At 35.8% G+C, this 18690-nt stretch overlaps 1 protein-coding gene and 1 long non-coding RNA gene across 15 annotated transcripts in view; one reads left to right on the top strand and one right to left on the bottom strand.

Annotated features, from left to right (window-relative positions):
- The window catches only part of ZNF385D (zinc finger protein 385D), a 447042-nt gene that overhangs the window by 95345 nt on the left and 333007 nt on the right, over nucleotides 1-18690 (top strand). For all 6 annotated transcript variants that reach the window (XM_066991889.1, XM_048076084.2, XM_066991890.1 and 3 more), the window contains one exon: nucleotides 3561-3839. In XM_066991889.1, the coding sequence (XP_066847990.1) occupies nucleotides 3561-3839 (279 nt within the window). The remainder of the gene's footprint in view (nucleotides 1-3560; nucleotides 3840-18690) is intronic.
- The window catches only part of LOC136790047 (uncharacterized), a 62273-nt gene that overhangs the window by 14703 nt on the left and 28880 nt on the right, over nucleotides 1-18690 (bottom strand). For 4 of the 9 annotated variants that reach the window (XR_010829225.1, XR_010829222.1, XR_010829226.1 and 1 more), the window contains 3 exons: nucleotides 18125-18239; nucleotides 3594-3674; nucleotides 1363-1495 (listed from right to left, as the gene is read on the bottom strand). This is a non-coding gene — a long non-coding RNA (uncharacterized lncRNA). Of the gene's footprint in view, nucleotides 1-1362; nucleotides 1496-3593; nucleotides 3675-5463; nucleotides 5576-18124; nucleotides 18240-18690 lie in introns of all 9 variants that reach the window. The other 5 variants (XR_010829227.1, XR_010829223.1, XR_010829230.1 and 2 more) reach the window with 3 other exon arrangements.

The raw sequence follows: 18690 nt of genomic DNA, 5'->3' as shown, positions 1-18690 counted from the left end.
CTCATACCTATATGACAAACACTATAAGACTAGAGATATATTGTAATTTTAAATTCATACTGCTCTCTAGTGGGGGATGCTTTCAATGCAAAAAGATGATGTATATTAATGTACAGCAGGTATATAAACTGGAATTTCTGGAAAGTTATTTAGAACAATTCTTTAAAATTAGTGCTCTCATGTTAATATTTTAATCCTTGTAACACTTTGAAAAAAGGACTGAATTTCTTAATTTAAAAATATTTTAAAGGGATAAACTGTTCACTCTTCTTGGACTGAACAATATCTCCAGAAGGCTGAGAGGTTGATGGATTATTGCTGCTTCCTCAGGAGAAATCTCCTTCTTCCGTTAGGAGAAATATGTTGTAGATCTGCTGTAGGAAAATCTCAGGTTTTCTCCTAAGCTTTCATAATCTCATAAATTCTTAAGTGATGGTTGTGGTTTGTCTATGACAGTTAATATCATCACTGTTGATATAATAGGCTTCATTTAATAAATTACTACTACTTTGCTATTTTTCTTTGGAATTTATTGTTTAGCCTCCTTTCTCATCTCTTGTTTTAGGCAGCTAAAATGCTAGGTAACAGAGTCAGCTATGCACAAAAGCAGAAATAATAATACTGACTGAGCTGTTTTTAAATTACAGCAGATGCAGAGCTCTTCTCAGAACTTGGTCAGTATTATTTATAACCCTATCGTCTTGTTAAATGAAATTGAGTTTAGTTAGCAAAAAAGAACATGATACTAATTAAATTTATTAAAATATGAAAACTCAGATTGAAACTGTTTTTGATATTAATAGCTTTTAGTCTTGTATCTTTAGATAGGTTTATCTCTATGATTTGATTTTAGTGCAGTAAGTGTGTTTTCATTTTTCAGAGGACCAACAAAATGTTTATTTAACTGGTTGCTAATCACATGAAATTTCTAATACTTGAAGTCCTCTCAAGAATGACTTGCAGTATTATGGTGCAATCAGACAGATTCAAAGTTTTTTTTTAGACTTATTTTTTAGATGCTGAATCTTGTCTTGATCTGGTTTTAAAGGCATCTGTAGACCATTTTCTTGTGTTGCTGCAATGAAGTTTTTTGATCTCTAGGTTGACTAATTTGTCAGTTAGAGACCAAATAGTGTTGTATTTAAGACTGCAGTGATTTTGTCATTCAAAATACAGATTAGATTCTTTGGCTAGATCTTCATTTATTCATTAAGTCTGGGAGAACAAAGCAGTTTAAAGATTTATGTGCTATATAAAGGTCTCATCAAGATGCTAAGTTGGTATAGCATTTTGTACTCCTTTAATAGTAAATAAGGTTTGCAGCGCACAGAGCACTTCTTCATCTATATTGTTTCTGCTCACCTTTAATCATAGAAGCTCATGTTTACATTGGCTTCACTTTAAGTTCTGCAGGTGAGATTTTCTTCTCATTTCTGTAGTTACAGTTTGGTATTAGCTGGATCTAAATTCTCCAGTTAATCCTTAATTTGTAATGCTAGAAAGTTAAGAAAGTAATAGAGCATGATTATTATTTGCCTTTGGACTCTTTGAACCAGACAAGTTAAAATGTTATAAGAATTTGGCTTGAAAACATCACAGGAAGTGGAGAGGGAACGTCTAGGGCTTGCGAAATACCTGAGCTAATTAATAAATTCAAGGACAAGGTATGTGCAATTATTTAACTAAAAGGTAGGGCTTTTATTTTATTTTCTTCTTCTATTAATTAGACATTATTAAAATATATAAATATGGGGACTCTTCCCCTCTTTTTTTTTTTTTTTTGGCAACTTGAAAAATGCATCTTGCATTTCTAAGTGCTAAAACTTAAAAACGTGAACTGCTTAGTGAAGTGCAGTATTTGAGTGTAGGATTATATATAATGAACATAACCATAGGTTGTCATCCACACAGTTTAACTGCCCTATTTTATAGTTTATATGAAAATATTAAACTAAGGACTTAATCCTAGATATGAGTATAAAATATTTCTGCTATCATAGCTCTTTGAATTTCTGTGGTGGGTTTTCCTTGGCTGGCTCCCCGATCCCCACTTAGCTGCTCATTCATTCCCTGTCCTCACCAGGACAAGGAGAGAAAGTAAGATGCAAAACTTTACTGTCGAGGTAAAGACAGGGATATCACTTACCAGTTACTCTCACAGGTTAAATAAACTTGAGTTGGTGAAAATTAGATTAATTTATTGCTGATTAAAGTTGAGTAGGATGGTGAGAAATTAAGACAAAAAAATTAAACACCTTCTCCCCTCTCCTCTTCCCCTCTTTTCCCACTGCTTCAGTCCTCCATTCCCACCTCTTCTACCTCCTCCCTGCTGCCCCCTGGCACCGAGCAGCACAGGGGGCTGGGAAGTGGGGGTTGTGGTCATTTAGATTCTAACACTTTGCCTCTGCTGCTACTTGTTCCTTACACTCCTTTCCCTCTCCAGTGCGGGGTCTCTCCCATGGGGTACAGTCCTTCATGAACTGATCCAACATGGGTCCTTCCCATGGGCTGCAGCTCTTCAAGAACTGCTCCAGCATGGGCCTATGCCATGTGGTCTATCCTTCAGGGGGAGACTGCTCAAGCATGGGTCCCTTATTGGTCTGCAGCTCCCACCAAATCATCTGCCTCTGTGGGGGCTCTTCTCCACAGGCCACCTTTCCTACAGGAACCTGCTCCTTCATGGGCTCTCCACAGATTGCATCTTCCTTCAGGTCACATCCACATGCTGTGATTTGGGGTCCTGCATGGGCTGCAGTGTGGAGATCTGCTCTGACTTGGTACACCGCAGGCAGCAGGGGGACACCTTGCTTCACGATTGTCTCCACAGGCAAATCTCTGTTCCAGTGCTTGGAACGCCTCTTCCCTCTCCTGCTTCACTGACCTTGGTGTCTGCAAGACCGTTTCATACATTTTTCTCACTGTTCTCTCTTACAGGTGCTGAATAGTGTTTTTGACCTTTCTTAAATATGTTTTCCCAGAGGCGTTATGCCACTGGCTGGTGGGCTGAGCTTTGGCCAGCGCTGGGTCTGTTTTGGATCCCATCAGAACTGGCTCAGTGTGACATAGGGAAGCCCTCATTCTCTGCACAGAGGCCACCCCTGCAGTGTCCACTACCAAAACCCTGCTGTGTAAAAGCAATTGAATTTCCCACCGAAGATGATAGCTAAGATGTGAGCTTCACCTAGACTTTGCTGAGGAAATTTCTATCTATCTATATAAGGTTAACTTTTCATAAGATAATTCTCAAATACAACAAACTATTTTAGGGTTAAGATAAAAATAACTAAACACCTCTGGGAGAGTTTGGTCCCAGTGACAGATTTAATAGTACCCCTAAATGTCTAAAGACATTCATCTGAATAGCTGTGAAGTTACTCAAGTTACATAGCAGAACTAAAAAACATCAACAAAAGGTAAAATATGTGAATGGTAATTTAGTATTAAAATAAGAGAATACAAAGAATAATTTTCAGCATTTTACTAGTCTACAGATGTAGAATTCCCGTGTATATTACTTTGCATTACTCATCAATTTTCTCTGTTATGTTCTTTCTACCCAGAAAATATGAAGAAGCCCTGGAGCCCTGACTTACCAGCTGATAACCACTCGTACAATTCAGATTTCACATCCATCCCAGGCAGAGAAAATGAGAAAGAATTAGCACCCGATGGCACTGAAGAAAAGAAGGAGAGAGAAAAGAAACAGACCAATTTCACTTTGTGCAATGTTTGTAACATTCAGCTGAACTCTGCTGCTCAGGCACAAATCCACTACAATGGCAAATCCCATCAGAAGAGGTTAAAACAGCTCAGCAATGGAAATCTCAAAAGTGATAATGGTGAGCGTTAATATATATTTGTACAACTTTTGCCTTGTGTAAGCTGTATGGCTTTGGCTGTTTAGTACATATAGGACTGGATGTGGACAGTTAAATATGCTTTTTGCAAAATTAACGTTGTGCTTACAAATACCAAATTTAAAATATCCATGATCTCATTATTCTTCAGTGTTATATAGCCTTCTATTGCATTCTTGGGGCAGGAAGAATTAGATTAGATGCAAGAAAGCTGGTGAATCGGGTATGCAGTGCTAAGTCTTAAATATTAAATTTTTAGTGGATTGAATACATCTCTTAATAAACTTTCAAAGATTTATTTATTTATTTATTTTTTTAAAACAGGTCTCAAACAAAACTTTAAGGACTACTTTTAGCAGAATAGATTTAGTTATGCCCTTGCGATCTTGTACCACAGAGAACCTTGGTTCATTGTGTATAGCATTGTCAGTAAACATTGTTATTGGTGTTGAGCTGAGAAATGCAGCAATGTGCATAATGTCAATATATAAGAGCAAACATTTCTTTTGTTCAGCCAAATCCTTTGATGTTAATGCAGAGAATCTCAGTTGCTTCAGAGTACTTGGTGTCATCCCTAACATGAACGCCTGGCAAATAGCTGAAGGGTATACTGTCTGTGTTGTTCCAAGTGTTTTGATTTTATATTTTGTTTACGTGATGGTGTTGGTTCAGATTCTTTGTCATTCCATTTGCATTTTGATGGTTTTCAGCATAATCCATGATATTTCACATTCACAGTCCGCTAGAAAGGTTACTCTTGGTAGGGGTGTTTTGGCTTTTAATTGATTTAAAGCAGTTACAAAATAAATTGGAAAAAAATACATTACACAAAACAAATACATTCCCTAAGGCATTTCATTTTAGTTTTGTCATTCAGGTTTCAACCCATAGTTAGCATAAATCTGTTCAACCCATGTCTAGCATAAATCTGTTTAAAGATCAGAGTTGAAGTCCAAAGGAGGTGGAACAAAGATTGTTTTTGTTTTAATCTGTTTCATTGATGGCTTTGGGAAAAATATGTTGTGGTAAGTGGCATGTTTTCCTATCATCAGAGTGAGTTGTGTGCCTCAAAAAAAAAAATCATGCCTGGGGCTTTATGTACAGAAATATATCAGATTACGTGGTCCCTGACAAGAAAAAATAGATTACTATGTTATAATTTTAGTTCTCAATTTCATAACTTGTAATGCTTAACTTTACTGTAGTATGGGTAGATTTGCACTGTTTTGGTCTGTTTCTATGCACCATGTCATAGAAATGAAGGCTTTAATAGGATGTATTTAGGATTTACAGACCTTTTCTTCGGACCTACACAAACATTCTTTAACATTTTTTTCCATTAATTACTTCCTGCCCATTTGTAGAAGCATATGCTGAGCACTAATCCTCAATAGGGTTTAAGAGGTATTTTAATATTGTCTCTGCTTTGTCCTGGTTTTAGGAGTATGAGAACCTGTTGGGAATAATATGGGTATGTTGACGAAGTATGTTGGATGTGGGTGCTTTGCTGTGTATAGGATGTTGCTCGTTTCCTTAAAACAAACCAATAAAACAAAAACAAATAAACAAACAAAAACATCACACTGAATAACACAAATAATTTTACCTTTAAGTGGCAGGTCTGTAGAGTACAACGTTTAGTACCGTTCATAGTTCAGGCTTAGGAAGAATACCACTAACATTAATAGGAGCTGTGTGAGTGCTTAAAGATTGATTTCCTAGATGATTAAAAGTGGAATGTGGTTATCCACAAATGCATTCTTTCTAAAAACAAATAAGTACATTCTAATGCTATTACTGTCTTCAGTTAAGGTAAAATTGTGTTATCTTTGTTATTAGAACAACAATTTTGGTAGTGACAAAGTGTTGTTTTTCTGCAGTTCATTTTTCTGCTTTATTCCATGGCAAAAAAATAATTAGTAATTAAGCAATACTGAAATTAGTGTCAAAGTGTTTCAGTCATGCATCAACATTTATATTCTAGGGAGTATCAAAGCAGTAGCATATCAGTATGTTTCTTATTTCCTCCTTAAAATGTATCTGTACCTCATGTATGACTGGATCCATTTGTAATCAGAACATAACTGACTGTCTAGCTCTTTGTTTCAAAATGCAGTAATTTCTGGGGGGTTGCTGAAAAGATGACTCTCCAAACCTGGCAAATCTTTGAGTATCACCAAAAGTAGCGCTGCACTGGGAGAAGAACATAGCAAAGAGCGTAAGGAAGTAATTTTCCCATATCACCACACTTTGAGATTTCATATTCTTTAAACTGAAAATTACAAGTGAAATAGAGACCAATATGATATATTTCTTCCTAGAACTGAATGTATGAACTGAAAAATTAGAACTGAATATTTGACCTGAACAGCCCATAATTTTAAGAGAGATGCACTGCTTGAGATCCCTTTCCTAAATCAAGTAGAAATCAGGACCTGACAGGCCTTCCACAATAATAGGCTTTGTCAAAACTGGTATACTTGAAATATGAGCAATATTTTTCAGATGAATTATTGTTTTGTTGATGAGACCCCAGCAAGCTTGAGTGACATGACTGTGTCTGAAAAAATTATCACTTGACCCTTTCAGTTTATTATATGTACACAAATGAAGCTTTTTGAAGGTCACTGATGTAACTAAAGTATCTGTTAAAAGATGCACAATACTGTTTATTCAATATGTGTCAATAGGTTGCTTTATTTATGAGAATGGCGTTTCTTGTGTAGGAGTGTTATTGTCATAGAAGACAGCTGTTATGCTCAGTGTTCAGGTTGCTGGTCTAATCACTTGAGACTAAATTCTGCTGTAAATTGAAACATTTGCTTTATGAGATTGTTTTCTAAAACTTCATCATCAGTGATTTCTCAGTGTATGTATACTGTGATTAGCTCTGGGGCCCCTAGCACAATAAGGACATGGATGTATCCCAGAGGAGGGCCACAGGGATGATCGAAGGGCTGGAGCACCTCTCCAAAGACAGGCTGAGGGAGTTGGGATTGTTCAGCCTGGAGAAGAGAAGCATCCGGGGAGACCTTATAGCGGCCTTCCAGTACTTAAGGGGGGCCTGTGGGAAAGCTGGGGAGAGACTCTTTGTCAGGGGGTGTAGTGATAATGTCTCTTCTAACCCAAACCATTCTGTGATATCTCATGTTGAGCGACAGAGTGAAGTGTTTACACGATGCACAAGAAAGCCCCATTTCCAAGTACAGTGATCATGGACTGTACTATGGGTTGTATGTGACTTAGCAAAGGTTTGTGCTCTCTGAGGTAGTTCTCTATGTGAAAAGGCTAGAAAAAAAGTGTTGAAGCGTGACTGTTCCATGTTTTTTTTTTCATCTCTGAGTTATTCCCACAAAGGTGGGTTTTCGTGTTTTTATATCATGAGGGGTAACAGAAATGGAGGATTAATTTATATGAAGCAACAGCCCATGTATTGTTCCCAAACACTTTGCAATGGACTGAATGAAGGTAGGATTCAACTGTATTAGTGTTTGACTGTAATTAAAGCTATCATGTTATAATCATCATCTTCGAACTGTGAGGAGTAGCTTTTATCTGTTGGACATAAATGACAGAACATGTTAACAATGCACTTGAATATCTCTGTGTAATTTCATAAGGTAAATTGCTTAAGCAAAAGTCTATTAACCTCTGCAAATATACAATTAATAAATAATGTGCATCATGGGGATAAAAGCAGCATCAATTTGCTGCTCACTAGTATTGGTACTGAATTTGAAAAACTCAACAGATATAGTCTAAAAAGTTTGCTAGTGGTTTATTTGTCAGCTTGGCACATTTGCTATTTGAGACCCACTTAGTGTCTTCCTGCAGCAATGCAGCCTCAGAACAGCACATTTAGAAGAGTCACAAAAATGATGTGGTGTAGTCGTGGAGACGCAATGTTTCTTGTGGCATTGATCTGAGTACAGTGATCTGAGATGGCTTACCAGGGTATGGTGAGATCTCAGCACTTCTGTTCCTGAACTCTGTGTATTTGGGAGTAACACAATTTTGTGTGTGATTCTTCCTCTTAATAATTGCCTTTCATGTCACTTAAAAATACTTCTCACACTTTCTTCATTACACTCTGTAATATATTCCTTTTTCCTGATCTTTTTTTTTTTTTTTTTTGCCTGTCAGTTCTCCTATATGCAGTGACAAGGTGGCATACAAATTGGTGGAAATTTTGAGTAAATTTTGGGATTAAAAAGGGGTAAAATGAATTTCCAGCCTGGTCCACTGAAATTACTTTACTTCTTACAAAGCCAGCCTTGACATTGTGGAAGAAGGTGAGCTTTTTGTGAAATAGTTTATCCTCACCAGAAGGAGTAAGAGTCAGGGTCCTACTGATAGGGTGGAAAATTAACTGTTGATGCAAATGTATAGCAGTACCAGTGAGAAAGGTGATATTACCAAAAATTAATGCAAACTGTAATTTTCTCTGTGCTTTCTGTACTGTAAATTGCTGAATCATAATGAGTGAATGGGGCATGGTTAGGACGAAAACTGAAACTGCTTTCCTCTGAAATACTTTACTTTAGATAACAAATGGAAAAATACTGAAAAAGATGAGAAATGCTACAAAATTCATAGAACTCCCTTCACTTTAAAAAAAAAAAAGATTTCTGAAACATTATTCTTTTGAAACACAGAGTCATTTAGTTTAGTGGGATATTTGGTGGTAATTTCTTTACCTATCTCTGTGGTTATTTACTCTCTGAATTCATAACCTGGACAAGTGATTATACAGTTTAGCAAGTTTTATTTAATTTCTCTTAAACTAAAGCTGCCTTCAACTTTTATTTCAGTGAAATTTCATCTTAGCAGAATTTCCTTTTACTGTAAGAACAGTGAGTGCATGAAAGAAAGGCAAAAGATCAGATTAAATAAAAATTAAGTATTTTTTATCCTTTACTTTACATGTACATGTATCATGTATCCCTTATTTTACTTTGCAAAAATCAAATCTCTTAATTCAGCACTAAATATTACTTAGGAATGAATAACAGTTTGATTTTTATAGTTGTGCTATTATATACCCTGAGAGTAAAATCTTTTTCTCATACCTTTTTTCAACCACATTCAGTGGTTGAATATAGTTTCACCACAGCAACTTTTGAGATGATAATTCCATAATATCTACTCAGTAAATATTTACATAATGGTTAAAGAAAATTACTAATTTTTTTTTTTTTTTGTCCAAATCCTGACTTTTTACAGTCCTGAGGTAGGAAATCCAGAAGATTCATCTGAACCACTTGCAGAGTCTCCTTTCTAACATTTCTCTAGTTCTTTGCTAGATCTTTTCTAGGTCTGTGTTGCTCCTACCCTTTGCATCTCTTCTGTCACTTTTTTGATCATGAAAACTGGCAGCTTTGGGGAAGACATAATCTTACTTTATTTAAGGTGGTAAACTACCACGCTACAGCTTTCAGGCAAATGATGTTGCCTCTGCTTTTCATTGCCTTTGTCTTCCTTTCAGAGAATAAGGTTGAGTAGGGCAGTGAGGAATGGAGGAAATCATCAGATAAATTATATTGTCCTTCAGAGGAGGTGACTTTCTGCTAACTTCCTGGGAAACAAGTATTGTCAGATCAATTTGAGATGTCACTGGAAATCATGTCTCTAGCAATGACAAGTTCTTCTTAAGGTAAAGCAAGAAGTTGTACCATAACCAACTATTTTACTGTTCTGCGGTTACAAACTCTTTCTTTATATTATGTTCTGATGCAGGGCCTCATGGCCAGTTATCCAATATGAGTTGACCTCGGGTTTAAAGCCTCTAGTCTGTGGATCACAGATGCCAGTATTCTGTAAAGAAGCACAGGAAGCTCCTCCTGGGTATTAGATAACACCTCCCAAATGTCAAAGCTAGAAATCTCTGGACAAGTAAGATTAGCTGAGGGCAGCGCAAAGTAACATCCACTGCTCCCAGATGCAAATCTTTCTACTTATTCTGATGCACTTGTCTGTTTTCACCATATTCCTATTCCAGTTAATGACACATTAATATAGTCTTCTGCCTTAAAAGTACTTTTGCAAACAAGATATGCTTTTATAGCACTACCTGTGTTTGCAGATTTTTTCATTTGTTTGTTTAATTCTGAAATGCAATATCTCACCAGGTATGACATCATAGTTCATCACAACAGTTGCCATGTGATAAAATGTTGTATCATTGAACAAATTCAGTTTAAGAAAGAGTCAGCTCATACCCACCACAAATGTGATGTTTGTTTTTCCCTTTATAAGCCGAGAAGGATCCACATGGCTTTGTGAGTATCCAGAAAATGGTGGATGGAAATTATAGAAAAACTGTTTGTGTATGTGCAAATAGCCGTAGGTAGCAGTTAGCTGTTTCAATTAAATACAGAGAGATATTACTAAATTGTAATATAGACTGATCATAAGTAGACTCTAGCATTATCTCAAGTTGTGGGCAGACTGTGGAGAGTTTCACCACTGCACTTGGAATAGCTTCAGTAATGCCAAATGCAACATTTATTCTAGCAATCCCTCAAACATCTTTTTGGATTGGGGAGAAATTCATGAGGAGAATTGAGGAGAAATTCATGGTAATTAAAGAATTCCTCATGTGCATGGCTAGTGTATCTGGTAACTGTTCCACTGAATATCATGACAAAATACAATATCTATATTTCATATATATATATATATATAGGAGACCTCAAAACAACAGAATTGACATTATTAACTGTGAGTAACTATGCTTACCTAAAAATTCTTCAGAGAAGTAGAAATTGATTGCTAAATGTTTAAAGTATTTTTGAGGTTTCTTGTTGTTCTTCAAGTACACTGAAGAATGTGTTTATGTCCTTTGTTGAAGTATGACCTCAGCTGATAAATTCCTTTCTTTTCTACCATCCAGGGTTACAACTGAATAAAACCTGCTGTGACAGTTTGTTATGAATCAATCCATTTAAGGTATACAAAGAATCTCAACTGATGAGAATGTCTGCCCAGGGTCTAAACAATTTCACAACTACAGATTTGAACAAGTTACAAACTGGGGTTGTTTCTGGTTTTCTGTGTGGATATAAGACTGCACAGAATCTCTTTTAATATCCCCACGTGTATAGTGTGCCCTGTTCTTGGGTACCATCTCCAAAGCAAGATGCTTAGCAAGTTGTCTCTGTCCATAAGACTGTTTATTGGATTGTCCATGAGAACTCTGGTGTCAGACAGCTGACACAAGTTCCTCGGTAGCCCCTTACTTTGCTGGCTGCTAGCAGTCAGAAACCCTACCCAGATTTGCTATGATAAAACACTGAGAGTTGAAGTACTTTAATGGTGTTTTCAACAGCACAAAACGGTTGCTGCTGTACGTAGGTTATGGGATGAAAATCATGGAAACGATTCTTCATCCATTGTGCATCTATTTGCTACATTCTACCATACTCTGTTCTAACTCTGTATGTTTCCAACATTGTTCCCAGCACTGTTGGTTCATTCCTTTTAGACATTCATGACCCTACATCCTCAGGACTTTATGTTACTCCTAGCTGTACAATACCTTTTCTTCTATGTTGTAAAATAACTGCCATTTTAGTTCTCAAATCTGTGCTTAAAATATGTTTGCCAAAAGCAGGAAAGCAACTGTCATCTTGTTCTCTTTGCACAGCCACGTAAGATCAACATAGCCTCTTTTTAATCTTTTTTCTTCAATTTATTTATTCATTTTGCTATATAGTTTCATGTTAGATCCTGCCATACACATTTTTTGTCTGAACTGCTTTGTCCTTCTTAAAGTCAGTGCTGTTTTAGCTAAGTGTTGTATTAATTTGTTTTGTGCTGTAGCAGGAATACCAATAAGCAATAATCAGCTGTAAAAGGATCAGTTAATCCAGGAACAATCTTCCTGGTCCATTTGTGCTGTTTCTGAACTGTGCTGAGACACTGGTCTGCCATTCTTTAATTCTTCCTGAGTGTGGCACCAGTCTCACTTCTGAGAATACTGGCATTTGATCTCTACTTGCTTGTACAGCTAACAAACTGTTGAAACCTGTTTTGCAGGATCTCCATTTACTTCTGCTTATATCACTAGGTCCAATATAGATTATGATGACCATGGCTTTCTTCCAGACCTTCTCAGTAACTTGTCTTCTTTTAATATGATTTTTTTTTTTCCTGCACTGGCGTCTGGTAGGCAACAAATCTTCTATGAGTCATGACAACACACTAAACTTATCAACATTTCCTGGTATTAGACTCCTCAGAACTAGCTTTTCCCATATTCATTTTTCTCTATGCAAATATAAATATATATTCATCACTGAGACTGTAGAAGTATAATTTTGTACTTCTCATGTGTCCCTCATTTTGTAAATTTTTTAGGCTATAGCACAGTTTAAGCAGAATTTTAGAGCTTTATCTAATATGACTAGAAGAAAAATAAAGCATATTGTGTGACATACATTTCACTAATGTTGACTTTTTCTTATTTATGACCTTTCATTCCTCTAATTCAAAATACATTGTCTTCTTGATAGTCAGTTGTGTCCTTGATTATTATTTTTTTTTAATCCTCTGACGTGCTTCACAGTAGAAGAAAATACATCTCAAGATCAGAGTTTTAAAGCCAGTTCCAAGTACAACAATTACAAACTCTTGTCAAGTTCAAGAGAATGAAGCATGTTCCTCACTCTGTTGAGGAACTTAGTGTTAGCACATATTTATGGCATTTCAGTTTACGTCATGAAGAAAGCACTAATTCTAATCTACAGTTCACACTGCTACTGTGGGAGTTAATCTGTATAGTGTGAGAAACACAGAAAAGATAATGCTTATAGGTTAGCCTGGCTGGAGTGCCAACATTGCAGATATATAAACATTGTCAAGATTTTTCCTTCCATTTTTTCATACATGAAATCAGGGAGATGGGAAAGATACACTTCTTGTAAGCAACAGAAAATAGCAGCAAACTTCATAAATTAATTCTTTGTTCTGTAATCAAAATTAAAGTTCATACAGTTCTTCTCTAGATAGTTCATTTCAGAGTAGGATGCCTTTAAATGAAAGCCTCGCTAATAGGGATAGTATATAATTTGTTGTATGGAATATAATGTGCAAGTGTCTTTTTTTTACTTTTTTTTTTTGTGGAGTGTTGCTTTTTGCATGCTTTAGCAGCATAATTTTTATTAAACTAGAAACCAAAATAAGACAGTCTCCCTTTGCACTGGATAAGATGGTGTTGTAGAGGGAGAAAGAACAACAGTAATTTTGTGATCAAACATTCTGCAAACTTTAAAGCAATTTCATCGGACAGGTAAAGCTAGGTACCAGGAAAGTAAAGTTGGAAATGTTAAAATCACTCACCTGCCATTTCTGAGTGCAGCTGGTTAACAATTTTGTCAAAGATTATTCAGAAATGGAGTATTATTAATATTCTTCTGTTGAACCCATTCCATGTGTAATTATTCTTAGGAACAATTAACAACTCATCTGTTCTTTTTGCCAGGACAAGTCCTATCCTCAAACCCTAGATATTCTCATCCTGTCCCAATAGAAATACCAATATTAAAAAGAAGAGAGGAAAATTCTACCTTCTACTTCCGTTCCTGTCCTCAAATTAAAGACAGGCTTGGCAGCTCACATCATAAGTAGAAGTCTTTTTAGTGGGCAAAGGTAATAGAATAGTAGAGTTTCGTCTACTTGTTGCTTAGTTTTATTTATTTTGCTAAAATTTCCTATTTTTTTTTTGCTAGATTATTTTGTGTTTGTTTGTTGTGTTGTTATGCTTATTACAGTTTGCGATTTGATCATCAAACTAAAGAAAACCAGTGCTTATATGGCACTAGTTCTGACGGTCCTTAACTCTAGTCTCCTTGCTTTTGATTCAGTCATGTTACTACTCATAAACCTTTTGTATAGTAGTTCATGGATGGATGCATATGCATAGCTGATGATTTTCAGTAAACTTCCAATTTGAATGCTGTGATTTTTTTCCTATTGCCATTAAAAAAAAAAAGAAAAGAAAATAAAAAGAAAAAATAAAAATTTCATTTTTTTTCCCTAGGGGGAACAAACAAACAAACAAAAAAAACCCTTAAATGATAAAATGACAGCATTCTTTTTACCAAAGGTAGATTAGACAAGGACCATAGACAAATGTAGTCAAGTTCAAATAGAAATGTTACCAGAAATATCCCCCAGCTCAGTAGTGATATCTGATACTCTGAATGACTTTACTATGTGTTGCATTAAAAATTAGAAGTTTTAAAAAGAAACAGTTCAATTTTTTGGAGTAGTCTCTGACTTCACACCCATAGGGCAATATGGTCAAGCCTGCAGGACAGTCGTATGCTGGGAAAGTTTCAGTGGCAAGCTGGGTAGTACATTTTAAAGGGATTGATATGGAAGAAACATAAAACAGCGATGCCTGGAAAGAAGCTAATTGTGCTCCCATCTTCATAAATGGTAAGAATTTTAGAAGCTTGTCAGTCAGTTATCAGTTGCTAGGAAGTTTATGGAGCAAGTCTTTAGACTTGTTTTTATTTAAAAAATTTATTTTTTTATTTTATTTTGTATTTACTTATTTAAACTTGTAAATAGAAAGCTATTTACACAAACGTGGAGGTGGTTGGAAACAGCCATCATGTAGACTTTGTTCACAGAACCAGTCATTTCATCGTAGAAGGTAATTAGGCTGGTCTTCCAAAGAGATATCGCTTTACTTGACTTTAAAAAGGTTTTCAACATTTTCTGCCTGCCATAGGAGGCTGCTTATTGTAGCCAAATTGGTGAGCTCTCCCCTCTGGGTGGGTGGAGTACAAAGTAGATTAGAAACTGGCCAAACCATCAGGTTCCAAGGGTAATTATTAACCTTTCACATTCTAGCAGGCAGGTGATTGGTTTTGGCTTGCCCCAAGGATTGGTAGTGTTGACAATGCTGTTTAACATCCTCATCAGCAATTGTGATGATAGGATAGGACATATTTCCTTACAAAGCCTGCAGATGACACTAAACATAGCAAAATCTTTGGTCTGATGAAATACAACTCTGCTGTTGAGAGGAACCTCAGCAAGCTGGAGATGTGGTCCAGCAGGAACCTAATGAAGCTCAACAAATGCAAAAATGTTAAGTACAGCACCTGGAATAGGACAACCTCATGCACCATTCCAACTGAATGGCTGGAAAGCAACTTTGCAAAAAATGACCTGGGGTCTTGGTAGGCAACAAGTTGAACATGAGTCATCTGTGTGCTTTTGTAAAGGTGAATGCTTAACTGCACATTGAGCTGCATTTGCAAAAAGATGAGCAATATGTTCAGGGAGGTGGCAAAAAGGTAAGCAATATGTTGAGGGAGGTGATGACTATCCGCCCTGCACTTTTGAGATTTTATTTGGAGTAGTGTGTCCAGTTTGGGTCCCACAGTAAAAGAGAGACATCAAAACAGAGTGAGTCATGAGGAGCATCACCACTAAGATGGCCAGAGTGCTGGAGCACATGACTTGTAAAGAAAAGTTGATAAAGCTGCTTTCATTTACTGTGAAGAAAGGAAGGGCTAATGGGGTATCCTGATGTGGTCTTCAACTTCTTAGAGGGAGAGAATGGATATGTACACCAAAAAGGTAAGAGGGAAAAGTCACAAGTTGCAGCAAGGGAAATTCTGATTATATTTATGGAAAAAAAGCATTCAGAACTTCACAATAAAAATGAGTAAGCACTAGAATAAGTTGCCCAGAGTGGTTGTGGAAATTATTGTCTGAAGACCTTAAAAATTCAGCCTGACCTGAGCTTGTAGTAGGTTCTGTTTTGAGTAGAAGGCTAGACAAAATTATTTTGCGAGATTCCTTTCCTTCTGAATTGTTTGAAGGCTCTTTAGAAAATACGACAGGAAAGCTTCAATTTTAAAGACTGAGGGACTACTTGATTAATTTACATCAGAAGGAAGGTCTATACAGCCAAAGTCTTGGATGTTTCTTCATAAAAGTGTGTTTAAAAAGAAAAAATGCCAGAAAACTCCTCTCTGAACGTCAAGTCACTGATACTATTTGACAGAAGCATAACAAATAAAGTAGAATCTGGATTCTTAGAAAGTCTTTGAGATGTAAAACAAACTGTTGAAGCCTTTTCTAGTATTTTTATTTATCATCAAATTTCCTCTCACATAGTCAGAACTGCTGTTGATTCATGTTACAGTCTATCTAGTTAAAAAATATCTAAATAAAATTCTTGTCTGCGTAAAGATAAAAACTAGGAACAAAGCTGTTAGTTTATAGAGATCTTCTTTTTCAAAATGTTCTTCTGCCTTTTGTGCCTTTTCCTTTCAGGAAAGAACAGGTGCTGCAAGGTGCAGCAAATAACAACAGATACTATATTGTTCAATGATATAGGAAGAAAGACTTGGTCTTCGTGACAAGCCTGCTTTTAATAGCCATTCAAACTTATTTTTCTTATACAACTTTTAATGCAAATCACTGAAGACAGGAACAGTAGACTCTGATATGTGATCACTGGAGTGATCAAAAAGCTCATTTAAAAAATAAATTAAAAAAAAAAAGTTTATTTTTCTCACAAGTAGCATCTCAACATGAAATTAAATGATAGTAAGTTTTGTATGTTTAGGAAAGTACATAGTTCTCTATTTAGAATTGTCATTGTAATCTAGTGAAAAAAGTACCACACATCAGTAACAAAGTATTCCCAATGTTTTAACATCTTGAAATGTTAAGAGAAAAAAAAAATCATTCACTGCATTTATTTGATTTTTATCACTGACTCTTGATGTCAGTGATCCATGAGATGTGATTGAGAAAGGCAAAGAAAAGATCCTGGAACTGCTAAGCTTTGAAAAATATACATTATTCAGGCTTGCAGCATTGGTATTTAAGGTCTTTCTACTCTGAAATAAATTGTTTCAAAAACAGTGGCAACTGAAATTGTTTCAAGAACTCAGGTTTTAGGAACATTGATGATTAAAGATTTGTGTAACTTTAGCTTGGAAAAAGCAGCAATGCTACGGATTGAACAAAGAAAAGTATGTTTTCATCTGGCATAGTAGTCTCAGTTCTATTCAACAAGAAAATATTTTAGTTTTATTGACACTATTTATTGCAATCCAGAAGAGTTTATTTCAATAGAATTGCTCAATTATATCTCTGAGAGATTGGTTGTATGTGGAAATAGTTATAATCCTTTAATACAGGTTGATAATTTGGACTATAGGATAATCAAAGGTTTACTCTAATGTGTAGTTGTAAATCTGTTTTGGAGGAAATCGTTGTGATTTCTCTTATACAGCATGGAAACCATTCTACAAAATACACTGACCATGTTAATAAAGTACTAGAGGGCTCAGAAACACACATTCAATTATAACCTGAAAACTACAGTTCCATATTCATACACACATATATGCACACGTATTTAGTCTGTGTAGAAATATTGGGCTAGTTTGAAAGAAAAATCCAGTGCACTTGTGCACCATCTTCATATTTGCTTAGAGACAGTCCTGGATGTTAGCAATGGGTAATTAGTTTCTACTCTTTAAAAATTGCTGTAGATTTTTTTTTCTCTGAAGAGCTCCAGTAGTTTAGTTTTGAAATTAAGTTTTCCAAACTGCATGTGTTTGTTTTCTGAAATTAGAAGTCATACTGATGATGTTTTCAAGGGAACATCAATAGCAATATGGCTTCCCAGTCCTTAAGCTGAGTTATATTTCTTCTAATATGGTTTTATTTACTGATGCTGCAAATTTCATAATCCAGAGAACCTGCTTTTACACAACACAATGTAAATTTGTTGCCTTTACATCTTTAAATCTTTCTTTTTGATACACTCCAGAAATCTTCTTGCAATTCAGTATTCATATTACATTATGACTGATGCAAACCTATACTTGATAAGAATAAGTGTTATTACTTTTAATAGTTCTCTATGAGTATTTTAGTTGTTAACAAGATTAGTCAAACAAGGTAGCTTTATGCAAGTGGTTTTTTTTTTTTTTTTTTTCAGTGGGAATGTGTTGTAGTGCTGTTATATTGGTTAGTGCTATTAAAATATTTCTAGTGTATTTTAGTAAAAACATATCTCTTCCTATATCCGCTCTTTTTCCTTTTTTTTTTTTTTAATTACTTTGGAGAACAATCTACATACCATTGTTCCTCCCCCTCCCCCCCCCCCCCCCCCCCCCGCCCCCAAAATGTGGGTATTTTGTTTAGATTCATCATAGAGATCTTGAGTAATCCAGTTTAGCTACTCCCCAAAGTTCCCCATAAAGAGAATTGTCACCATGACTTACTATTTCTGGATACACAAAGGATTTCTATTTAATTTGTTCTGACAGAGCATTCCATGCTCTGTAGTTTGCCTGTGATAGATGAGATGCCATGAAAACACGGTGGCTGAGGCAGCATCTGCAAACACATAAGGGCAGGAGTGGTAAGCTTATAATGCAGTTTCTGAAAACAAGAAAAAAAAATCAAATGAAATCTGCTTCATAAAATATTTCAAAAAATTCTTGAGACTAAAGCAGATGGGAATATATGCATGAAGCACAGTATAGATTTTGAAATGTGCTCAATTTGTTTATTTTGGGTACAAAGTGAGGTGCCTAAGGCTCCTTCTCCCTTGACATTGTGCAAGGTCAAAAGCCACCCACTGTGACCCAAAGAAAGCCTAAGGGAAATCCAGGATATTACCCATACTGAGGGCAGTAATCAGGCCAACAGCAACTTCCTACAAGACTATTTTACAGTAACAGTATGGAGGTTATACTCATACTGTTTAATCTCATGGAAAACTTCAGAAGGCCTTGGTTCCCATGGAGAAGTTCTCTCTTTGGTAATAAAATGCCCTTCACAACCC

The sequence above is a fragment of the Anser cygnoides genome, chromosome 2 (genome assembly GCF_040182565.1).
Source record: "Anser cygnoides isolate HZ-2024a breed goose chromosome 2, Taihu_goose_T2T_genome, whole genome shotgun sequence".
Taxonomy (NCBI): Eukaryota; Metazoa; Chordata; class Aves; order Anseriformes; family Anatidae; genus Anser; species Anser cygnoides.
Note: the sequence above shows the minus strand (reverse complement) of the source record. Positions and strands in the feature narration are given on the sequence as shown.